Consider the following 19,611-nt stretch of genomic DNA (forward strand, 5'->3'; position numbering starts at 1 on the left):
GAGTCTGCTGGAAACCGATTCGATGTATTCGTGAATCATTACGAGCGGACGTGGTTCGGTTAAAGAAATATAAGGGTAATAAGGGTTTGGTATGGTAGGAGCATTTGAATAAACGGACATAAAATATTCATAGTCGTGCGGGGCTGCGCACGAGACAAGAGTGATCCGACGTATGTACGTACGCGAGAGATCAGCGGCCGCGGCGATCGACGTGACCGCGGTAAACGTTCGCCAGGTGAAACCCACGGCGAGAAGGGGGTACATACTCTCGAGTGAGCGAGCGCGTACCCTTCCCGTACCTAATGGTCGTACCGGGCATGCACACGATCCTTCGGGCGCCCGGCAATTACATTATTAATAGAGATATTACTCCCTACGCTCAGGCATTACGACATCGTAACGCGTCGTAAGAGAGCGCGCGTAGTTCGAGATTGGCTCCTCTCCGCCGAAGAGAGATATCGGGGCGGCAAGGGGGATCCAGTTGCGGCGGGAGGAGGCATTAAGGTGAAGAATAAGAAGAGGAAACGACGCGGTCTGCGCGCGCGGCGCAAGGTGGGAAGGAGAGCTAGGGAGAAGGTGGCACGACGGCGAAGGATAAAATCGCGTGAGTGGAGGCAAAAGCGTATAGGGGCGGGAAGGGGGAGAGAAAGAGAGAGAGAGAGAGAGAGAGATAGGCTCGCGGATCGACGCCGCAGATTGATCACTCCAATCTGTTTCTGCTGCGGACCACACATGACGCCCGGCGGAAATTTTCAGTATCCACTCATAGCAGCACGCGTAGTCGGATAGGCGTCGTGGCCGCTAACGCGCTAATGTCGAAAACGTCGAACGCTACCTGACGCGAGGCGGCAGGTGGATGAGAACGGCGACGAAACAGCACTTCCTCGGAACGTTGGGAAGAGAAACGACGCGTACGAGAGTAATTGCGTTACGGGTGTTCGTTAAACAAAGCGCGGGCATAGATTTCCGCGTGCGTGGGATGATCGTGAACGCCGATCATTTACCAGTGCGTAAACGGTCCTCTCGCCCTCTCGAAACACTCGGCAGCCTGTCATTACGAGCGATTCAATTCGCGATGAACTCGCGACAGGCGTTTAGGTTCCTATCGGATGATCGATAATCTCCGGCGATTATACGCAGGCCATCCGAGACAGCTTGAGCTTTCACCCACGTGAATCGACGCCGATGAATTAATCGTCGATTTTTCTCCCTGGATGGAAATTCGAGACCGTCGCCGACGCCGTCATTCGCGAGCTCTGCGATGATATTAACGGCATGACTTCTCAGGTCGCCGATCTTCGCCGATCGCGGAACAGATTCTCTCGCCGACGTCGACGGCCAGGGTGGTCGTTACAGCGGGGGCGGCGGTGGCGACGACGGGACGGGGTGGGGATTGCGCTTACCGAGACGGTAAGGATTATGGAAAGGAAAGGAATGGAAAGGTAAGGTAAGAATAAACTAGGCGCGGTGGGAGTGGGTCCGGATGGCCTCCATTCTCGTCACTGGCTGCGAAGAGGACGGCACCGACCAATCGGCAAACGTTGCCTCCGGCCTCACCTTCCCTCGTCCTCCGCATGCCGAGTGCTTGCGGATATCTTGGCACGTGTGTACACACCACGGGGGGAAAGATCGTCTGAAAAATCGCGCCTTACCTGGCTCACGCAGGTCGGGGGTCACCCTCACCCAGGTACTCCTCCGCCGCGACGCATACAACGACGCGCGACGCGACTTCGCGCACGAGCGCGATACGCAATATGTGATAGTCCGTGACGTGATATCGACGATCGCGGGAGGACACCCGTGCGTGATACCAGCCAGCCCCTACCTCTGCCAGCGACTCACGACTTATGTGCTACGAAAACAGACACATATCTCTTACTTGCACGTACGACTTTACGTGCGACTTTAGAGTCTGAAGAGTTTCTGTAATTGGGGTTCATCCCTCGCTTCTTGCCGTCTCCTCGTTTAAAAACGATTAATAACTCTCAGTTGAGAATTATTAAAATTATAATCTGAAAATTGTAATCCGCAAAACGATAAATTTGCTCTGCTTCTTCAAATGATTCATGTAAGAATAGAGAAAAAAATTGACACATTTATGAATAACAGAGAAATTTTTTTTTTACTTTAGATAATTTCAATATTTGCTTATCAATTCTCAATTTCTTTATATTTTAAATTATTTAGATTTAAGACTTATTCTACTTAACGTATGTAAAAATAATGGATTATTATATTTAAGTCAGTTACATAGATTTAATATAAAAGAGAAATGAAAAGAGTTAAGCTTCTACATTAAATACACCATTGTCCCGATGGTAACTGGCACTTTTATGTGACAGCTTCGTGAATAACCACCCACATAATAGTATACGATAATGCGTATGTCGTAAAATGTTTCACCTTTTAATCCTTTTCATTTGTTCGACCGATAAATTTCAGACTAATGTCCGATTTAATACGTTATCAGCATCCGCAATTTCAGTCGTGATACATCTCATCTGCTGTTCCGCTTGTGCTTGTGAAGTTTACGTGCATACGGAGCAGGTGGCGATCGAGACGTAAGAAGATGAGAGAGTAATTGTAAGCCAACTTTGCCAACTTTGATTTTATGCGCGATGGGTATAATCCAAGATTAAAGACACTGCGATTATTTCGCAAACCGGCTCGAACCCGCGAGAGCATAAAACAAAATGCCGAACGTTAATGAGACCACGTTTGAACTCCCTTCACTTCGATGGCCATCATTCTCAACGATGCTTCATTGCGAGAACGCGGTTGAGAGCGTCATGCGTGCACTGTCAATGCGAAAACTCTCAGCTTTCACAAGAGTAAGGGGATGCCGAAATGATTTTTACACACTCGTGACAGGCAACAAAACTTTATTCACAAAATGCGGAGCTCTAACATACTCGGTGGCTCGACTCGAATTAAATTTGTTCGTATCGATCTCTTTATTCTGGTAGCCGTCAACGGGATCGGTTGCTAAGTAACCAAAAATCGATAAATCAAAAAAATTCTAGTCACAGTGACGGCTAGCAATAATAATGAAACGAAAATTAAATAAAAACTACCGCCATCGGCGGAAATCTCCAAAGCAGCATTGGCTTACAGGTGTCGGCGGAATCAAAGAAAGAAAGCGACAACATCGGCCGCTTACACAACTACATCTTACCTAACGAGAAGTAGTTTAAACCAAAAATTTCTAAGAATTGAATTGAAATAGTTCATATTTCTTTAAATTGGAAGTGAATGATTAAATTAAAATATTTTGATGAAATTTGTGTAAAATTAAAATTATGAAAATATTTAAAAATATTGACAACATTTAAAATTAGTATACTTGACTATAGAATAGAACTATGGATATTTTTCGACCAGACAAAATTTTGAGAGAGAGAGAGAGAGAGAGAGACAGAAAATTTAAATTTATATAAATTCAAGAACAATTGCTTTCAACTATGTAACTCTAATAATGTAACTCTAATAATAAAATTTCTTATAATACTCATCATCAATCATCTATTTATATACAATTGATGATAACAGATGATAAAACAGAAATCCTAAAAAATATGCGAATGTATATTTTATGTACATATAATTTTAGATAAATTTAATTTTATCTTTTTTATTACTTTAACTCCATATACATATACATATATATTCAATGGCTGTCCCGGAAAAATCTATAATTGCGATTTACAAAGTGCATTATGAGTCTATCAAATCGCCGTCGTCTCGCGTTAATAAAGCTCGCGCAACGCTGATGATCGATTTTGAAACGATGCAAAAACCGAGGAAAATCGCACGTCTTCGTTACCTTCATTTTTTATCTTATTATTCCCTCTCCTGCGGCATCGCGAGATTTTTCCTTTCTATATCACGCGTCCTTCCATCACCTCCACCTCGTCATCGTTGCACGAATGCACTCGAGCTCGCACCTGCTCGTTATCTTTTCACGACGCATATTCCGTGTGCTCGAGTCACGCTAAATTTGCAGATCTCGGTCTTCCACGGAGAAGGGTTCTCGATTGCATTTTAACAGGGAGAGGGTCGTTGACGTCAGCAAGCGTCGGCGAGTTTCTGGGGCGAAGATACGAGCGAAGATTGAAGAGAGAAGACGAGAAGGAGGAGGGGGGGGGAGAGAGGAGGGAGGGGGAGGCAAACGTGGTACGTGCCCGCAGTCGTTCGATTATTTATAGTCGCGTGTGTTGCGCGAAGTTTAGCCATGCAGACGTGTACCACGTACGTAGTGATTACTTCCTCCCACTTGCGCTCATCTCGCACGCGAATCTTCGCGATAGACAAAAGCGCGCTACGTGCGGGACGTGCGAGCCGATCCGATCGGCCGTTCTCCCCGTCGATCGATATCAATTGCAGCTGGATCGGGACGATATTTTCGGCCGCGGGCGCCGATCGATTCTTATCCTCCTCGTTGCCGCGATTCGTCGCGGCTCATTATACACTCCGCGGCTTAGACGCGACATAGGAGAGTAGAAAATGGAAGCGCGAAGAAGGATGCGGCCGAAGCGCCAAACGCGGACCGCGGCGCGGCGTCACGTTGTTACAACAGAGGTGGTTACACTGTCGCGGTTTAAATGTCAGCGCTAGGCGACGTCTATTACCCCATCTAATGCGAGCATCGCTAATTTATCTATCGTTACCGCGCGTAGTGAGTCTCCGATAGGTGTTAGTTAATCCTTTGTACACCATTACTCCGTCGCGTATGCTAGAAGATAGTAGTGGTGCGCTGACGGTACATTCCACTTTCTAAACGTTGTTAAAAAAATGGGACACGAGGCTCACGAAATTTATTTGACTTCTTGCTTCTTTAATCGCGCGTGAGATCGATCGCATTAAATCATCGGCCTCGTTACCGAACAGAAGAAGATGGGCAATATTTAATTTCAATTTTACTTCTCCGTTACCGTGAAGAAGAATTGTTTGCGTTTCGTATATTGAAATTTCGTGAAAGCGATAATCCGATATCGGGATACTAAATTCGAGTGTTGTAATCTTTTGGGGAAAGTACACACAGTATTGTCCTAAAATGCAAATAATTCAGTTCCATTAGCGCAGATTATTAATAGCAACTATGAGAAGCAATAAATATGCCTCACAATGTAATTAATAAATGTAATTATTTATATACCTTTTTAACTGTTTAATTTATCAACACAATTTAATAACAATCGCTGATTCCAATAATTCTTATGAAGTAAAATCTAAGATTCGTCAAATCAATAAGAATCAATAAATTTTTTAAAATGAAATATTTAAATCGGAAAAGTATCGATGCAATATTATACAGATTATTGAATACATGATCGATATCAAGAGAATTGGACTTATGATTACAACAATTTTTAATCCTTTGATGTATATATTAAACATATATAAACATATATTTATGTCATATTTTTTCAATCTGCTAGTGCATGTACATTTTAAATTTTTCAGAAAATGAATTTAATAATATAAAAATATTAGTTAAAGTTATTTTTAATTTGATAAATAAATAAGTATAAATTGAAGAACACAGAATAAGTAATATAAATATTTTTCAATCAGACAGTATCTTTCGCGTATAATAATCTTTTTATTTTTAAATTCAAAAACATTTGTCTTTTATTAACTCAAAGCTCATGTTATACTTTTCTTTAATAAATCGATAATCAAATTTAATGTTATCGATTAAAATCCTTCACAGAAATTTTTATTATGATAAACATTAAAATTCGACATTCTTATTATTTGTAATCTGATTTTTAAAAAAATATGATGAAGCAGAGGAGATTAATCCAGATGGATGGCTGACATTAAAAACTCATTGTTCACGGATTTAAAAACGGAAGAAAATTTGTGTGCGAAGGTATTCAGTCGTATTCACCGAGAAATCCTCTGCCAAGTAGTCCTGAAGGAGGAGCTGCTCAGGTCATTATCATCCCACCCGCAGTGATCCTTCGGTGACAGGAACTTCGTGTTTTTCCCTTTTATCGTTTGTCCAGTGTTTCGTATTATCTCAAAAAGAAACGGACGGCGGATCGTGAAGCAGGACTCCCGCGGAGAGCGGATACCTTTTCTTTCCCTCTTTCTCTTCTATGCGGATTAATGGAGGGTATAAGGCTTTAATTGCTGACATCGTCGAGGGAAGCCAGCTAGGTTATCTAGGAAAAATTATCCTTATCTCGGAAAAAGTATCGAAAACTCATTCATCCTATGAATTTCCCCGTGATTCCTTTACGACCTTTCGCTTGCGTGCCACAAATTGCTACGAATTTGTTCCTTTTTCGAGGCCGCTGGACGTAAAACCATGCCTCGTCATCGAGGTTCATCTTTCGAAATTCTTAATGATCCTTGACGAGAAAGTATGTAAACAAGTCCTCTCGAGATTCTGCAAACGTTAATTGCAATCTTATTATACTCTACTACTTTACTACTTTCAGGCAACGATTTAAAGTCATCTTGTTTATCAATAAATCCGTTGCTATAAAATCTCGTTTACCGGTAAATCCGTCGTTATTTTCAGTTAATATTCCCGACATCGCATCGTATCGCGCAAGTTGCTCTAAAATTGCCCGCTGAAAGCACCGTTCGATGACTAAGACGTAGTTCATCATGGCGCTAGACAATGCGGGAGAAACTTTCCTCACAGACGTCAATGAGATTGATGTGACAGTTTGGCATGTCCAAGGCCACGTTCGAGATGGTATCTAAATTGGTCATCGATATCTGATAGACGGAGTGCGAGAACAAGGCGTAGCCACCTCCTCGTCGATGTCCGCCTTTTTTGCGGCGCTTTTATTAAATTAGCGATGATCATCGGCTAGTATGCGTCGTGGTGAATAGATCGAGCTGAACGAAGACGAGGAAGCGATGATGAATCGCCTCTCGGAAACTTTGCGGAAACTTTCGCCAATTTCGCACGCGCGCCACAGCTTAATTGTTTCGAACATCACGTCATAATCGGACACGCTAGATCATCTCTCGTTATCGAAAAATCTTCAAAGAAATCTTTTTCTACCTGAGTTTAGAAAGTTGCACGATTAATGTATACTAATGCTTGTATATCTTTAAACAAGAGAAAAAAAAATATATATATAATATATATATATATATATATATAATATATAATGTATATATTATATATATATTTTTTTTTTATTGAAAATATAGGTACTTATTTATCTATTATTATACTTATTTATAAAAGTATTGCAATACAAAAAATGAAGAATTAATACATTATTATATTATATACATTTTCAATTTATGTTATATCATGATTTCGTAAAGAAAGTGCAAGCATTTATTATAATTTTTTATGAACAGAATTACATTCAAAACAGATAGATTTCTTAGTATATTAAATTTTTTCATAGCTGAATTAAAACTAAACTACAAGAGATTTGTATAATATATTGTATATTATTGTTAAATTTAATAAATTGAAAACTCTCAGTTATTATTAGCTTAGAAAAATTATTAGTTTATCATTTTATCCATTTATTCATCTTATTTCGTTTTCTCCTATAAATCCTGTTTCGATATGAATTGAATCAGCTCTGTAAATGGAAATTTCAACAAAGGGAGAAAACGAAGGATTTTTTAATAAAGGCTACAGCCTCGTAATATGGAGGTGATTCGCATATTCAATCGATTACGTTTACGACTCGAGATAATTTATTGCATCGGTATTTTCTTTTTTCAGAGGAAGACGCGAGAGATATAACGATCGTTGTGCCGCCACAAAGTTCAATCAGGCTTTAAGGGTCTGCCGGTGGTATTAAGGCGGCATGTGTGAAAGCACATCGTGGTCCCCTAGGTCGTGGCCGCGTGTATGCCTTTTCACAGCGAAAACGCGCGTTAACCGTCTTACGAAATTCCTAGCGCATCCGACCGTCAATCAGCCGCTGTTTTACGACTACGTTCGACAACTCGTAACGCCGCAATTCCTTCTCGTCCTGTCGTTTTTCGCCTCCTCAACGACGAGGACGCTCTCTCACTCGGCTTTCTTGTGTGCGCGCGTGCGCAATGGAAAACAATAATTCATAAATTACGGTTTATCTCGCACGATCACCGGACCACACTTTCAATTGACCCCCGGTAACGTAATGAATTACGACAATTAGCTCGAATACCGCGTGTCGCTCACTTTGCAACAAGCTTCATGATTAACGCTGATGATGGTAGACATTAACGCACTAATTTATATTTCTTTAATATAATAATATTAATATACGCGACAATCTCCAACAACATATAATTTAAATAATTTATTCTATTTAGAACCTTAATACCTTGAGAAAATATATTATGTTTGTTATATTTATATTTAATATTATGAAGTAATACACGCATTTTTATTTGCGGAGTTACGTGCAGGATTTTGTGTATCGTATATTAAAAATCTCTGTCATTAATCCATAAGCTATATTCTGATTATACTGTCCATGACATTGTAATTTTATAGCGATAAGATATACTCGGTAATCAAGCTTCTTGTACCTATACAGAAATCGTTTGAGATGTGATCACGTTGAAGGTGAGTCGATCCGGTCTCCTTTACTTTATTATAAATGCGTATCGGTCCTTTGTCTAATTTCTCGATAGCATGTTCGCGTGCAATCGCTCTTCGCGATGCCGTCGTTTCAAGCCTGACATATATGCCGACGTATATAATTTGGTGTCGGCTAATCGTACACCGGCAACGCGCTTAATAACCGCTAATAAAACCTCAAGCACGACAAACGCGGTAAATCCCGCCTTTCGATCCGGACAACGAGCGTGCACCTACGAACGAAAACCAAACTCGCCCAGCGCGCACACGACGATTAAACGTGGAAATTAATAAATCGCCCCGCCGTCGCGCGAGCGAGACGAAGATCGACCGGACCGTGGGGCTCGTTCGTATCTCGCGACACGAGAATGGCGGGGTAAGGCGAGGGATTCTTTTCGAATTTGCGAGTCTTTTCGACGGCGGCGTTATCCTTGACGGTCTATGCGCGCCTCCTCCGAAGGAATAGAAGGTGGAGGGTCGATTCTACTTCAAATACGAGCCACGCCCATCCTCCTCTACCCCGTTTCTTTCTCTTACAAGGTACCCGACCTCTGACCCGCGGGTGGTAACCCGTGCTCCACGCACTTATACAACGATTTGCCTGTGCAGCGCTGTACATTTATACGCACGCACGCACGCACGCACGCACGCACGCACGTACGTACGCATGCACGGGGGAAAGACCCGCCGAGTCCGCGACCGCGAGTAGAGGCGTAATTGAAGAATAGCGGATTTGAGCGTATATTATGCGCGCGCCGAGGGAACCCGGATTTTTCTTTGTCGTCGTAAATACGTTACGCGAGAATCCCATAAGCCGTTAATGCGAGTGAACGTCCTGCGTTGAGGGCCGCGAGCTTACAAGCGATGCGATGCGATGCGATGCGATGCGATGCGGAATCGCGCGGGCGCGCATATTGCGGCCGGCTGGTAGAACGATAAGCTCATTACGATTTATCTCGGTCGAATTAATCGCGCCGCATTTTCCCCTTCTGACTTCTCTCCATCTCTTAACCCTGCTGTGGTAACGTCGAATTAAATTCCAATAGTAATGTTCTGCGTCTGGGAAAATTAATAAAAAAATATTGAAAAGATTAAAGAGCTTGAAAATTTTGAAGAAATGCAGTTTATTAGAATACAAGAAAAGAAGTGATATTATTATATTTGGTAAAGAAGAATTTGTCTTAATAAAAGATCTCATATATTTCTATATTATAGATTATTACTCAGGTATGTTCAGATCTCAGATGTAACGCGTTACTAAAAGCCTTTAATAGATAGAGGTGACAACGAAATTTGTCATATAAAGAGAGGAGAGGCCATGTTTCGCAGCGACAAAAAACGCACCTTTACAAATAGGTTGTTTTAAGCGGTATGTGGAGTTTGTAAACATTGGCTAAATACGACGACACTTGCTCATTTAATTAATGCAACACGTAAAAGCCGCAAATTGCTTGGAGAAAAGTATTTATGCGCCATAAAGAAGAAATTGATTAAAGCTCGCGTTGAGAGGCACGGCTTAAGTCAACACAGAGAAAGTCAGTCTTTTTCATAATCGCATGTTTACGTGATTGTCGGTTGTTCTTTTTACATAAAAATATCTTGGAGAAAAAAGTACTATCGGATACTGTCTTCACAGATCGAAATGACTCAAACTGATGTTTTAAGATAATAATCGCGATATCATATGTGGTTTTTCCAGGATAAGTCCCGTGACCTCGAGCAACAAGATAGCTTTTATTTATGCGAAAATCTCATTTACAAGAAGATACGCTGATTGCAAACGAGCGATACACAGCGTTTTTCGCATCGGGCATTTTTATCCAGATGAACTCAGAAGATGTGATCGCGAGAGAAGGACACTTTCGCGGAAAAGACCACATCCGCGACAGGGACGAATCGCAGCATAAGATGCGTGGCTACGTTTATTATGGGTAAATCGTCGGACCGCTCGGAAGTATGGCTGTTAATCTCGACGTGTTCGACGCAGCCGTCGATGAGACCTGACTCGGTGCACCTCCTTGTCCTGCTCGTCGTCTTACTCTCTCTTTCTCTATCCCTCTCCCTCACACTCACTCTTTCTTCCTCTCTCTCTCTCTCTCTCTCTCTCTCTCTCTCTCTCTCTCTCTCTCTCTCCCTCCCTCTTTTTTTTTAGCCTCTTCACTCCGCCGTTCTTCCCGTGCAGTTCGCGCCGGTCAAGCGCGGCGAAAATTAGCTTATTAAAATAACAATTATGGAGTCCCGTCCGGCTATTGTGTGTCGTGTCAGGGGTTAAGCGCCAGTCGCTGTAACTTAACGGAGAGACGCAGGTACCCTCTCTTTTTCTCATGGGCAGCCCGCCGCCGTGGAGGAGTCGCGGAGTACTCTCGAGGGAAATCTTGAAAGCGAGACGCTTCTACGCGCCGAATCACCGACACGCTTCTCTTCACGCGCATACAAGTACGCTCGATCTCGCGCCGCCGACATAATGTCGACGAGGTGATTTTTCGCGAGCTCTCCCGCGCGGCTACTCAATAGTTCCTATCGCTGACGACAGCCGGTTACGGACTGTTGTCGGCGTCGCGACGATGATGCTTCGCAATTCCATCCAGGCGACACGTAGGAGTTTCTAAAGTCAACGAGCGAGCTTTTGTGAATCGTGTAGGTTTCGCCGAAGAGTATCCTTGTATGCGAAATAATTATATTGTTCTTCAACAATTATCTGTGTATTACGCAAGTCGTTAAAGATCTAAGATGTACGAGTGTAAGTTAATATTTCTACATTTTAACAAATACAGACATACCAATTGATATTACATTCTAAGTATTTGAACCAGAATTCAATTTCTTTCTTAGAAAAGTCGAGTTTAGTAAAACGGTCAGTTAATTAATGAAACTGTCAATTTTTATTTTTATTTTTTATAAATACTAAAATTGAAATATTTCAATTTTAACTACTGAACTAAATTAATATTAGCGTCACTTGTAGTCCTATTTTGAAAGGTATCCATTGACCGCTATAATTATCGTATCGCATTTTAATCATCGCGTGCGTAATCGGTCATGAATAAGCACCAAGAAATGAGTGTAACATCGTTTTATGCGGATCTTGGCGATTTTTATCGAATTAGTTCGAAGCAATCGCCGACTTGTGGAACTCAATAGTGCGTAACAGCGTGGATACCCGTCACGGGCTGTCCACTCGCCACGCCAGAGTTATGGAGAACTCTTGAGGAAAATCTCAAAGACGATGCACTTGAGAATTCAGTGCGTAGAAGATGTCGAGGGAGGAGGAGGAGGAGGAAGAGGAGGAGGAGGAGGAGGAGGTGGAGAGATGGGAGAGGAAAGGGGATGGTTGGCGAATGAACCGCGAGAAAGTGCGCCACGGGAACGACTCGTCTTTTACGCGCCTAATTCCGTCTAGAGATCGAACGCGTTGACAAGCATCTCCGATATGTGACTTTCAATGAGCTGACGTTCGAATGTCGGAAATCGTTAACGTCACTGAGTAAGTCATTGTTTGATAGGTATTTCATTAATAACGAACAATTTAGTCATCAAGAAGGAAGAATTTTAAATATGACAATCTTGTTGTTATGATTTTTAATAAGTATCTTTTTAAATGTCGAAATTTTTAAATAATATCTTCATTTCTCTCGCGTTGAAATCACTCGTAATTAAATATGCAATATGACAAGATGGCACGTAACGAAATTAAAAATCTAGAAATTAAGAAATTAATTAATACAGATGGCTAATGACTATATCGGTAACCCTCTATGTACTAATTTTCTGGTTGGCTGATATTTAAAAGATTTACAAGAGTTTACTGTCCACGCGGACATTACCCTATTGAATGAATCGTCGCGTTTTCTAAATATGCGAGATACTGAAACACGCATTCCATTCAGCGGCATTCGACGTTCCGCTTTCGACGTAGCTTTCGTCACGCTCACCTTTCTCCACTTCCCGTCGAACAATACAACTAACCAAGTCGAAGAGTCGTAAAAAATCACGTCCGCGTCCTCGTGAAGTGAACGAGCGGAATGAAATCGAGCCGCGGAAGTCGCTAATCGACCTTCCTCTCGTACGTTTTAGCCACGTTATACGACCCGTTTCTTAAAGACGCTTTTAAGGCGTGCCTTTCGGCGCGAGCGGTGCCCGCGATGTGTAGCCGATAGGTGTTAAAAAAGGCGCTAAGGAGGGCGTGTCGTCTCCGTCCATTAAGGAAACTCTCAATGCATCGACGGCTCTAAGTGGCGACAAGTCGCGGCATTCGCGTATAACCCTCGCTAATTTTCCGTCATAAAGCTACCGGCTGACGTAAATAAATAAACGCGCGCGGCCCCGCGCGGGACGACACAGTGGGCACGGTTTATGCCAACGGCGAGGTGCAAAGTGGAGCTACGCGCTCGCGGAGAGCCGAGGGGCCCCGGTCCCCCGGATCCGGGGGCAAACCCGCTTGCACGTGGGGCCCCGGCCCCCGGTCGCCAATGCAAATTTGCGCGCGGCGGACCGTGTATAAACGATAATTCATTTTGCGCACGTTAACGCCCGACGTCGGACCTGCGTGCGACCGCGCCGTCCTCGCCGGCCGCGACCACGGGACGCTCCCCGAATTACTCCCGCCTTTCTCGACGACGCTAATTGGCAAATTCAATCCCGTCGCCACGGAATTAACGTCGCCGCGCGCTGCGCGCCGACCCGCTGATACGGTATCGCCCGTTCACACGGCAAGCCTCTTTCAACCGTCCAATTAACTCCTCCGCCTTTGGCTCCGCGCACGATGTACTCACGGTTAACGTTATTTAACAGGTCTCGTATCTGTAACCGGTAATTCTTTATCTTCAAACCCGACTTAAAGAAATGACGTTACTCGACCCATACAAGTCGCGATGTATCACCGTTCCAATCATCACATGCATATTTTTGTAGGATCGAGGGAAAAGAAATCAGAGAAGAAATTCTATCAGATGGCTTGATAATAGCACCGAGAAGAAATATTAAACAAAAAAAATAGTTCAATCAAGTTAAATTCCTTTACATAATTCTCCGCATTATTCATAATGCGAAGAAGCAGTTCTTCGACACGTGATTCAACCACGTGACTACGAATTGATTAGTCGTTTTCTTTTTTTTTTAATGGAATTTACCTAGAGACATTTACACTTTAAATGTCCCGCTTCCGCAATTAAAATTGCAATTTCGTTTGCATAGGAAATTTTTTTGCACGCACAACTTTTCAGTCGCTCCCGCAATTCGGGAATGTAATGGATTTTGGCAGTGACTAACTTACTTTTGGGGGATTCCGCTTATATAAATTTCGATCGCATTTTCATGCACGAATGCACGCGCAGGGAAAGGGAAGAGGAATTCTGGTCCTCATTAGTCGCGCACGCGACCGAAAATGAACGCCGCAACGGGCTTCAAAGCGAATGAATAAAAATACGGGCGCGTAATTGGGCCGTCACATCCGGGTAGATTTTGTGGGTCCGCGTGCGCGCGATATTTATCGAGGACCCGGCCTGTAATTTAAGGGTCCTTTTTAGCGCCGATTACGTACTAACGCCATCACTGGTATCCACGTTCGATTATACATCGAATCGACCTGGACGTTGACCCAAGCTGAAACTGGTACGAATATTTGAAATTCCATTCCGAAAGAACACGTGTTCTGTATATTTTTCAGGAAGAAGAAAAAAAAGATGCAGAATATGCGATAATTGATTATCCTCGACAGAAAAAAGTAGAACATATTTATCATATGAAACTTGCAACTTGCAACGCTAATTATTATTAGGATATTATTATCACTTAATGTCATTTCTTCAATTTTCTCTCATAAATCTTCTTAGTCGAAAGAGTATCTTTCTTTTAATGCAAGCAACAATTTTACAGAGCGTTGCTTGCAACATACTAATTATTATCAGAATATTATTATCATTTAATGTCATTTCTTCATTTTCTCTCATAAATCTTCGTCGAAAGACTGCCTTTCTTTTAATACAAGCAACAATTCTACAGATCGTTGCACACGTCTCCGCGATATAACAATTATATAATAATAATAATATAGAGCGTGAATAGACAGACATAGGTGAGAGATGTGCAAATAGTACACAGAAACTTGCAATTAAGAATAGAATAAGAGAAAGTCTTTGTGAATAACTCGTAAGAGGATTGTGTAAGCGAGTGTGCAACAGGCCGAAACCGTCAATATGTAATCGCCATCAATTATCTTAACAATTTTTAAAAAATGGCACGGTGTTAAAGAGAGCTCATAGAAAGCCTTAAATTTTCTGATGACGCAAGGGTTAGAAAATATTAACATTTCGGCGCGCACTCTAATTAAATGGCCCTCACAGAATTCCAATGCGACGTAGCGACATTATTGGCTGTACATATACCACGCGATCAGCATTTTATAATTAATACTAATACTAAAAATGTACCTCGCGTATTTCTTTATTTCTCGAAAACATGCTTGACATATATCTGTCTTGGATTTTCTCAAACGACTCATTTCGACGATGGGAGCTAAAGAATCCAGATATCCTTCGAGCATACGATAAATTATTTTGCGAATGCGACGCGCGTCGCCGTATCTCGTGACATCAGTTGACATCAACGCTCGACTTCGATTAATTTAATTGAAAGTACATCGAAGGTTGCACGCGCGAACGCGAATATCAGTTTAAGCGGTAATTGCGATCCGCGGGAGGGAGGTGGAGGAGGAGGAGAGGGAGAATACCTGATGCGACACGATCTTCTCGGCGCCGTTTAACCACTTTCGATGACCTCCGCTTGTCAGAGGTCGCATTTCAGAGATGCCTGTCGCGGAAACCGATTATGCGATTCGAGTGAAGACGACACACTTGTGTTTCGTCGCGCATGTGTATGATCTGCTGCCGGTAATACCCATACATCTTAACCCCATCTGCGCCAACCCTAGACATCATCAGCAATTGGAAATATACATCTGGGTATCGATTATGTAATTTTTTTCTCTAAGGTGGAAAGTAAAAATTTTTTCCATAATCTTTAATAATACAAATTTTCACTTTTTACATTCCCACCCTAGGGGAAAAGTTGCATAATCGGAGTACTCTGTTATCTCGCGTAACTTTTCCGATTTGCGCCGATTCGAAATCGACGGAACAAACGGGAGATGCTGTGACGAAATCGAGGTTTCCGACGTTGCGCCGAAATGATGGCCTTCCCCCTTCGATCGCGGACATTTAAAGATCATAAAGTATCCGCCGTGAGTACATTCGGGGCACGACACTCGCCGCGACTTTTTATATTCCGCGCCGACAGTCCATAAACGCTGTCGCGAACGAACGCGAAAAGACGCGCGACCCGGTGCTTCTTTACGCGCAGCCACTCTTCTGTCGTCTCTCATTTTTTTTTTTTCATTGGCGTCATCAGCCGTTCCTTTCCCACCTTTCCTCGTTGTCCATTATCCGGGATCGTCGCCGCGAACGGGAGACTCCGTGACGCGATCCGCGCGGTCTCAGGCCGTCAGTGTGGATCCGGGCAGCACTCTCTACCGGCCACTTTCAGATATGATCGTCGTAAAGTAAATTGCCGGCGCGCAAGGGCCGCGTGGGAGTAAATTACGAGAATAAATAAGGCGTAAACGATCGCGGAGGGAACTTTGAACCTCCTTAGGTCTAGGAACCTCGAGTGTGGGCGCCGGCCAGCTTTTAGATCCGGCATAGGTGCTGTCTCGAATGTGGCAGAGCCATATTGAAAAGCGATCCACCGATGTGGATGAAATGGCGCGGGAATACAGCGACCGAAGGTCACAGGACTCAAGAAGTCTTTTGCGTGTATTCCTTGGAGTCTTAATCGGTATTAATATCGGTATTAATATATATATATATATATATATATGTATGTATGTGTATATCGATATATTAATATATATTAATGTATATATCGAATTTAATTGAAATTAATTTTTTATTTGCAAGAATGTCGCAGCATTAATTACATTTATAATCACACGTAATTTATGAAATATGAATTATATCATTGTGTTATCGCAAAGAGGAGTCAGAGAAGCATAGATACGAGTTCTTTAAGTAAAAATCAAATCTCTGATAGAAAGAGATTTCTACCTAAACTTGCGAGTGACCGTCCATATCTATTTGACCACATCTAATGGTTCAGAGAGAAGATTCGCTCTTTATAGAATAAAAAATTCAAACGCCATAAGACACTTACATAAAGATACTTTCTGAGAACATCGTAAAATTAAAATCTTATATCGTCGCATTATCGAATGTAAGACAAAGCTGCCTGATAAACGATAGCTGGAACAACAGCAAAGCTACCTCAAACGTCGGTGCTCGTGCGCTATCGCACTTCTCAGCGCGATTTCCCGGTTTTATCTATCCGAAAGAAGCGCGAGATCCGAGCCAGTCGGCCTTGCCATTTAATTCAACGATCGGCGATACGGCCCCGTGATCGTTAACGTCGATAAGTCGCACGGTCCCTGAGATCTGAGCGGCCGGTCCTGCTGGTATCGATAAAACCGCAATGATCCTGGCGGTGATACTTAGGCGTAATCTGAACAGCTCGCGGCGGATGAGAGAACGGAACGTCTCTGGGAAGTAGGAATCGGAATCGCGCGCGGAGACGAGCTGAGAACGAGCGCGAGTGGAAGAGAGGCAGACCGCGAAGAGGAGAGAAGGAAAGGGAGAGATAAGGAGTAGGGTGTTCCGGCGAGTCGTCCACCAAGGTGTCGGCAAACAGGGCCGTTCGACGAGTGGTTCGACTCCGGTGGTCCACGACGGTAATGCCTTAGTTTCCATGCAAACTGGCCGTACGCCTCCATACCTTACGCATAACCGGATATTAACATGGGAAGTGGCCAACGCGGACTCTCCGGAGCCCCGTCGTTGTCCCCTTCCCTGCACCGCCCCTTTTCCTCTCCTCGCCGCGCGGCGAGGTCTTCCTCGGGCCTCTTTCCTGTCCCGTCGCTGAAGGTGGGATCGAGATCGAGATCGTGATCTCGATCGGGTCTACAAAACGTGTCCCTAACACATCCGATCGATCGTCGCCGCCGCCACCGCCCTCGCCGTGATTAAAGAACGTGGCTTTTCAGATCTATTTCAAAGATTGATTTATTCTTTCGATCGTGTAGATCGCACCGATTAATTCGATCGCGACCGCAACGGATGGATGCGTAAACGCGTTCGATTTGACCGCCGCGTTCTCCGGGATATCTCGAGACGGCGATTTATATCCGATTATGATGCGATCGGTGACAAATGGTTTCTCGGAATGTTGTAACCGAATGAGATAGCGACGTGAAAGCAGGCTCGGTATATGGGGATGCTAAATGGAGCATGGGCGTGGATCTCGTTCTTAGTTAAAGTTTACGATCTTCTCACGCTCTGAATTTTCAAAGAATTTCGACGCGGCGCTACTCATTCTTTGTACGCATAATAAACCGGAGATCGAACATATCTCTTTTTAAACTAACGGTATAATGCTTTAATTCGATAATGATTCAACTTTAGGATGATTCAACTTCAATTGGTTAAATTCAATAATCGCATCACACTATCGTGATGTAATCATCTATTATATCGCACCATTAAAATAGAAAATACAAAACATTTACTACGTAATACAACTTAAAAAAAAAAATATCTTTACCACAATCGGTGAATCTTTAACGATCTTTAGTATTTAACCAATCGCGGCCACTTTAGACTGAATAATCTTTGACTAGTTTATCAACAATCATATCGTTATATGCGAAAGCGACCGATACCAATTGCATGAGAATTCAGGCGAACGTAAGTGCAATTGATTGACACCTGGGATCTACGAGATCACGCGGACGTGAGAACATGCTGTCGAGCATTAAGACGGACGATTTAAAATGAGATTCGACGCGGTAACCGGAATGATGCAATTCGCAGGTAAAAAGATCGTCCCGGGGAAAAGCCGGACTCTATTTGATGCACACATGTGGCTGATGCTCCTAATACGGAACGGCACATCCGCGCGTCGATTCTTTGGCAAATTACCGGCACATTCGATACGGATTCGATCGAGGCTTATCATCGGAATCAATTTGTTTCGCGAGCGTATCCATCTCCGATCTCGATCTAGATCTCCGCGCTCTCGCACGGAATCCCTCCCCCTCCTCTGCGATGCGCGACGTACGTGCAAGAAGCGGACAGGTGAAGCAACCAACGGGTTCCCTGGATCATATGTCAGAGACAAACGACGCGTAACAAGATGGCGTCACGCTTCATGGGGAATCGCTGTACTTAGCGCTGATTGCTCCCCGAACACTTCAACCGCGGTCGCTTTCGTTCTCCATTCAGATGATATGCCTGCGAAGCTCATCGATCTCACACTCTTCGACAGATTCAGAGATTGATGGGCAAACGGTGTGTTCTTAATGTTGTCGTTATTTTTTTTTTCTTTTGTTAATTAAATTGTAAGACTTCTATTCATTTCTTTCATCGTGATTTCTTTTGTCATGAAAGGTATTTAAAAATATACTATCTAAATCTTTTGCGTGACACGTTAAATATGTTAATGAGAAATCATAATTGTTTCATCGCCGAAAAAAATTATTTAATATTTGGAATAACAAAGTTTGAATGTTAAATTTAAGAAATAGGCGAATTTTTTATTTATGTTTAAATTCTTCTTTATACAGGGATGAACGAAATGCACAGAGCGTTTTTTCTTCAGCTCTCCGTCAGAATATAGAGTTAAAAATGCGGAAACAAAGTTTTACTTGTCGTTGGTGCAGAAAAATCTCTAGGAAGATACATTGGCAACGAGCTGGATCGCGAAAGATTTAAATGGCAAACAGCGTCAGAAGACGGCGAAGAGGAAATGGATAATGGTAATTGTTAAAGTAATTACGCCAGCTTTATTTATGATCGTAATACTTTGTTCCTACGTCTCGCGATGGATCGCGTGCTTCGCGGCAGAACGTAACGCGGCGTAATAAAAACCCCTGTGCTCTCCGCGCAATTAAGCGGGCATACAAACCTTTCGGTCACGCCATTTCTTCAGCGATCAATCTTACCGCA

At 43.0% G+C, this 19,611-nt stretch overlaps 1 protein-coding gene across 8 annotated transcripts in view; it reads left to right on the forward strand.

Moving 5' to 3' along the window:
* LOC105427671 (uncharacterized) overlaps window positions 1-19,611 on the forward strand; it is a 159,377-nt gene that overhangs the window by 118,784 nt on the left and 20,982 nt on the right. For 2 of the 8 annotated variants that reach the window (XM_089075998.1, XM_089075999.1), the window contains exon 4: window positions 19,230-19,421. The exons of the other annotated variants lie outside the window; for them this stretch is intronic. In XM_089075998.1, coding sequence (XP_088932124.1) covers window positions 19,230-19,377 — 148 coding nt within the window. In that variant the 3' untranslated portion in view covers window positions 19,378-19,421. The remainder of the gene's footprint in view (window positions 1-19,229; window positions 19,422-19,611) is intronic. 8 annotated transcript variants of the gene reach the window in all.

This window comes from Pogonomyrmex barbatus, unplaced genomic scaffold (assembly GCF_055798465.1).
Source record: "Pogonomyrmex barbatus isolate J1 unplaced genomic scaffold, ASM5579846v1 scaffold2, whole genome shotgun sequence".
Classification (NCBI taxonomy): Eukaryota; Metazoa; Arthropoda; class Insecta; order Hymenoptera; family Formicidae; genus Pogonomyrmex; species Pogonomyrmex barbatus.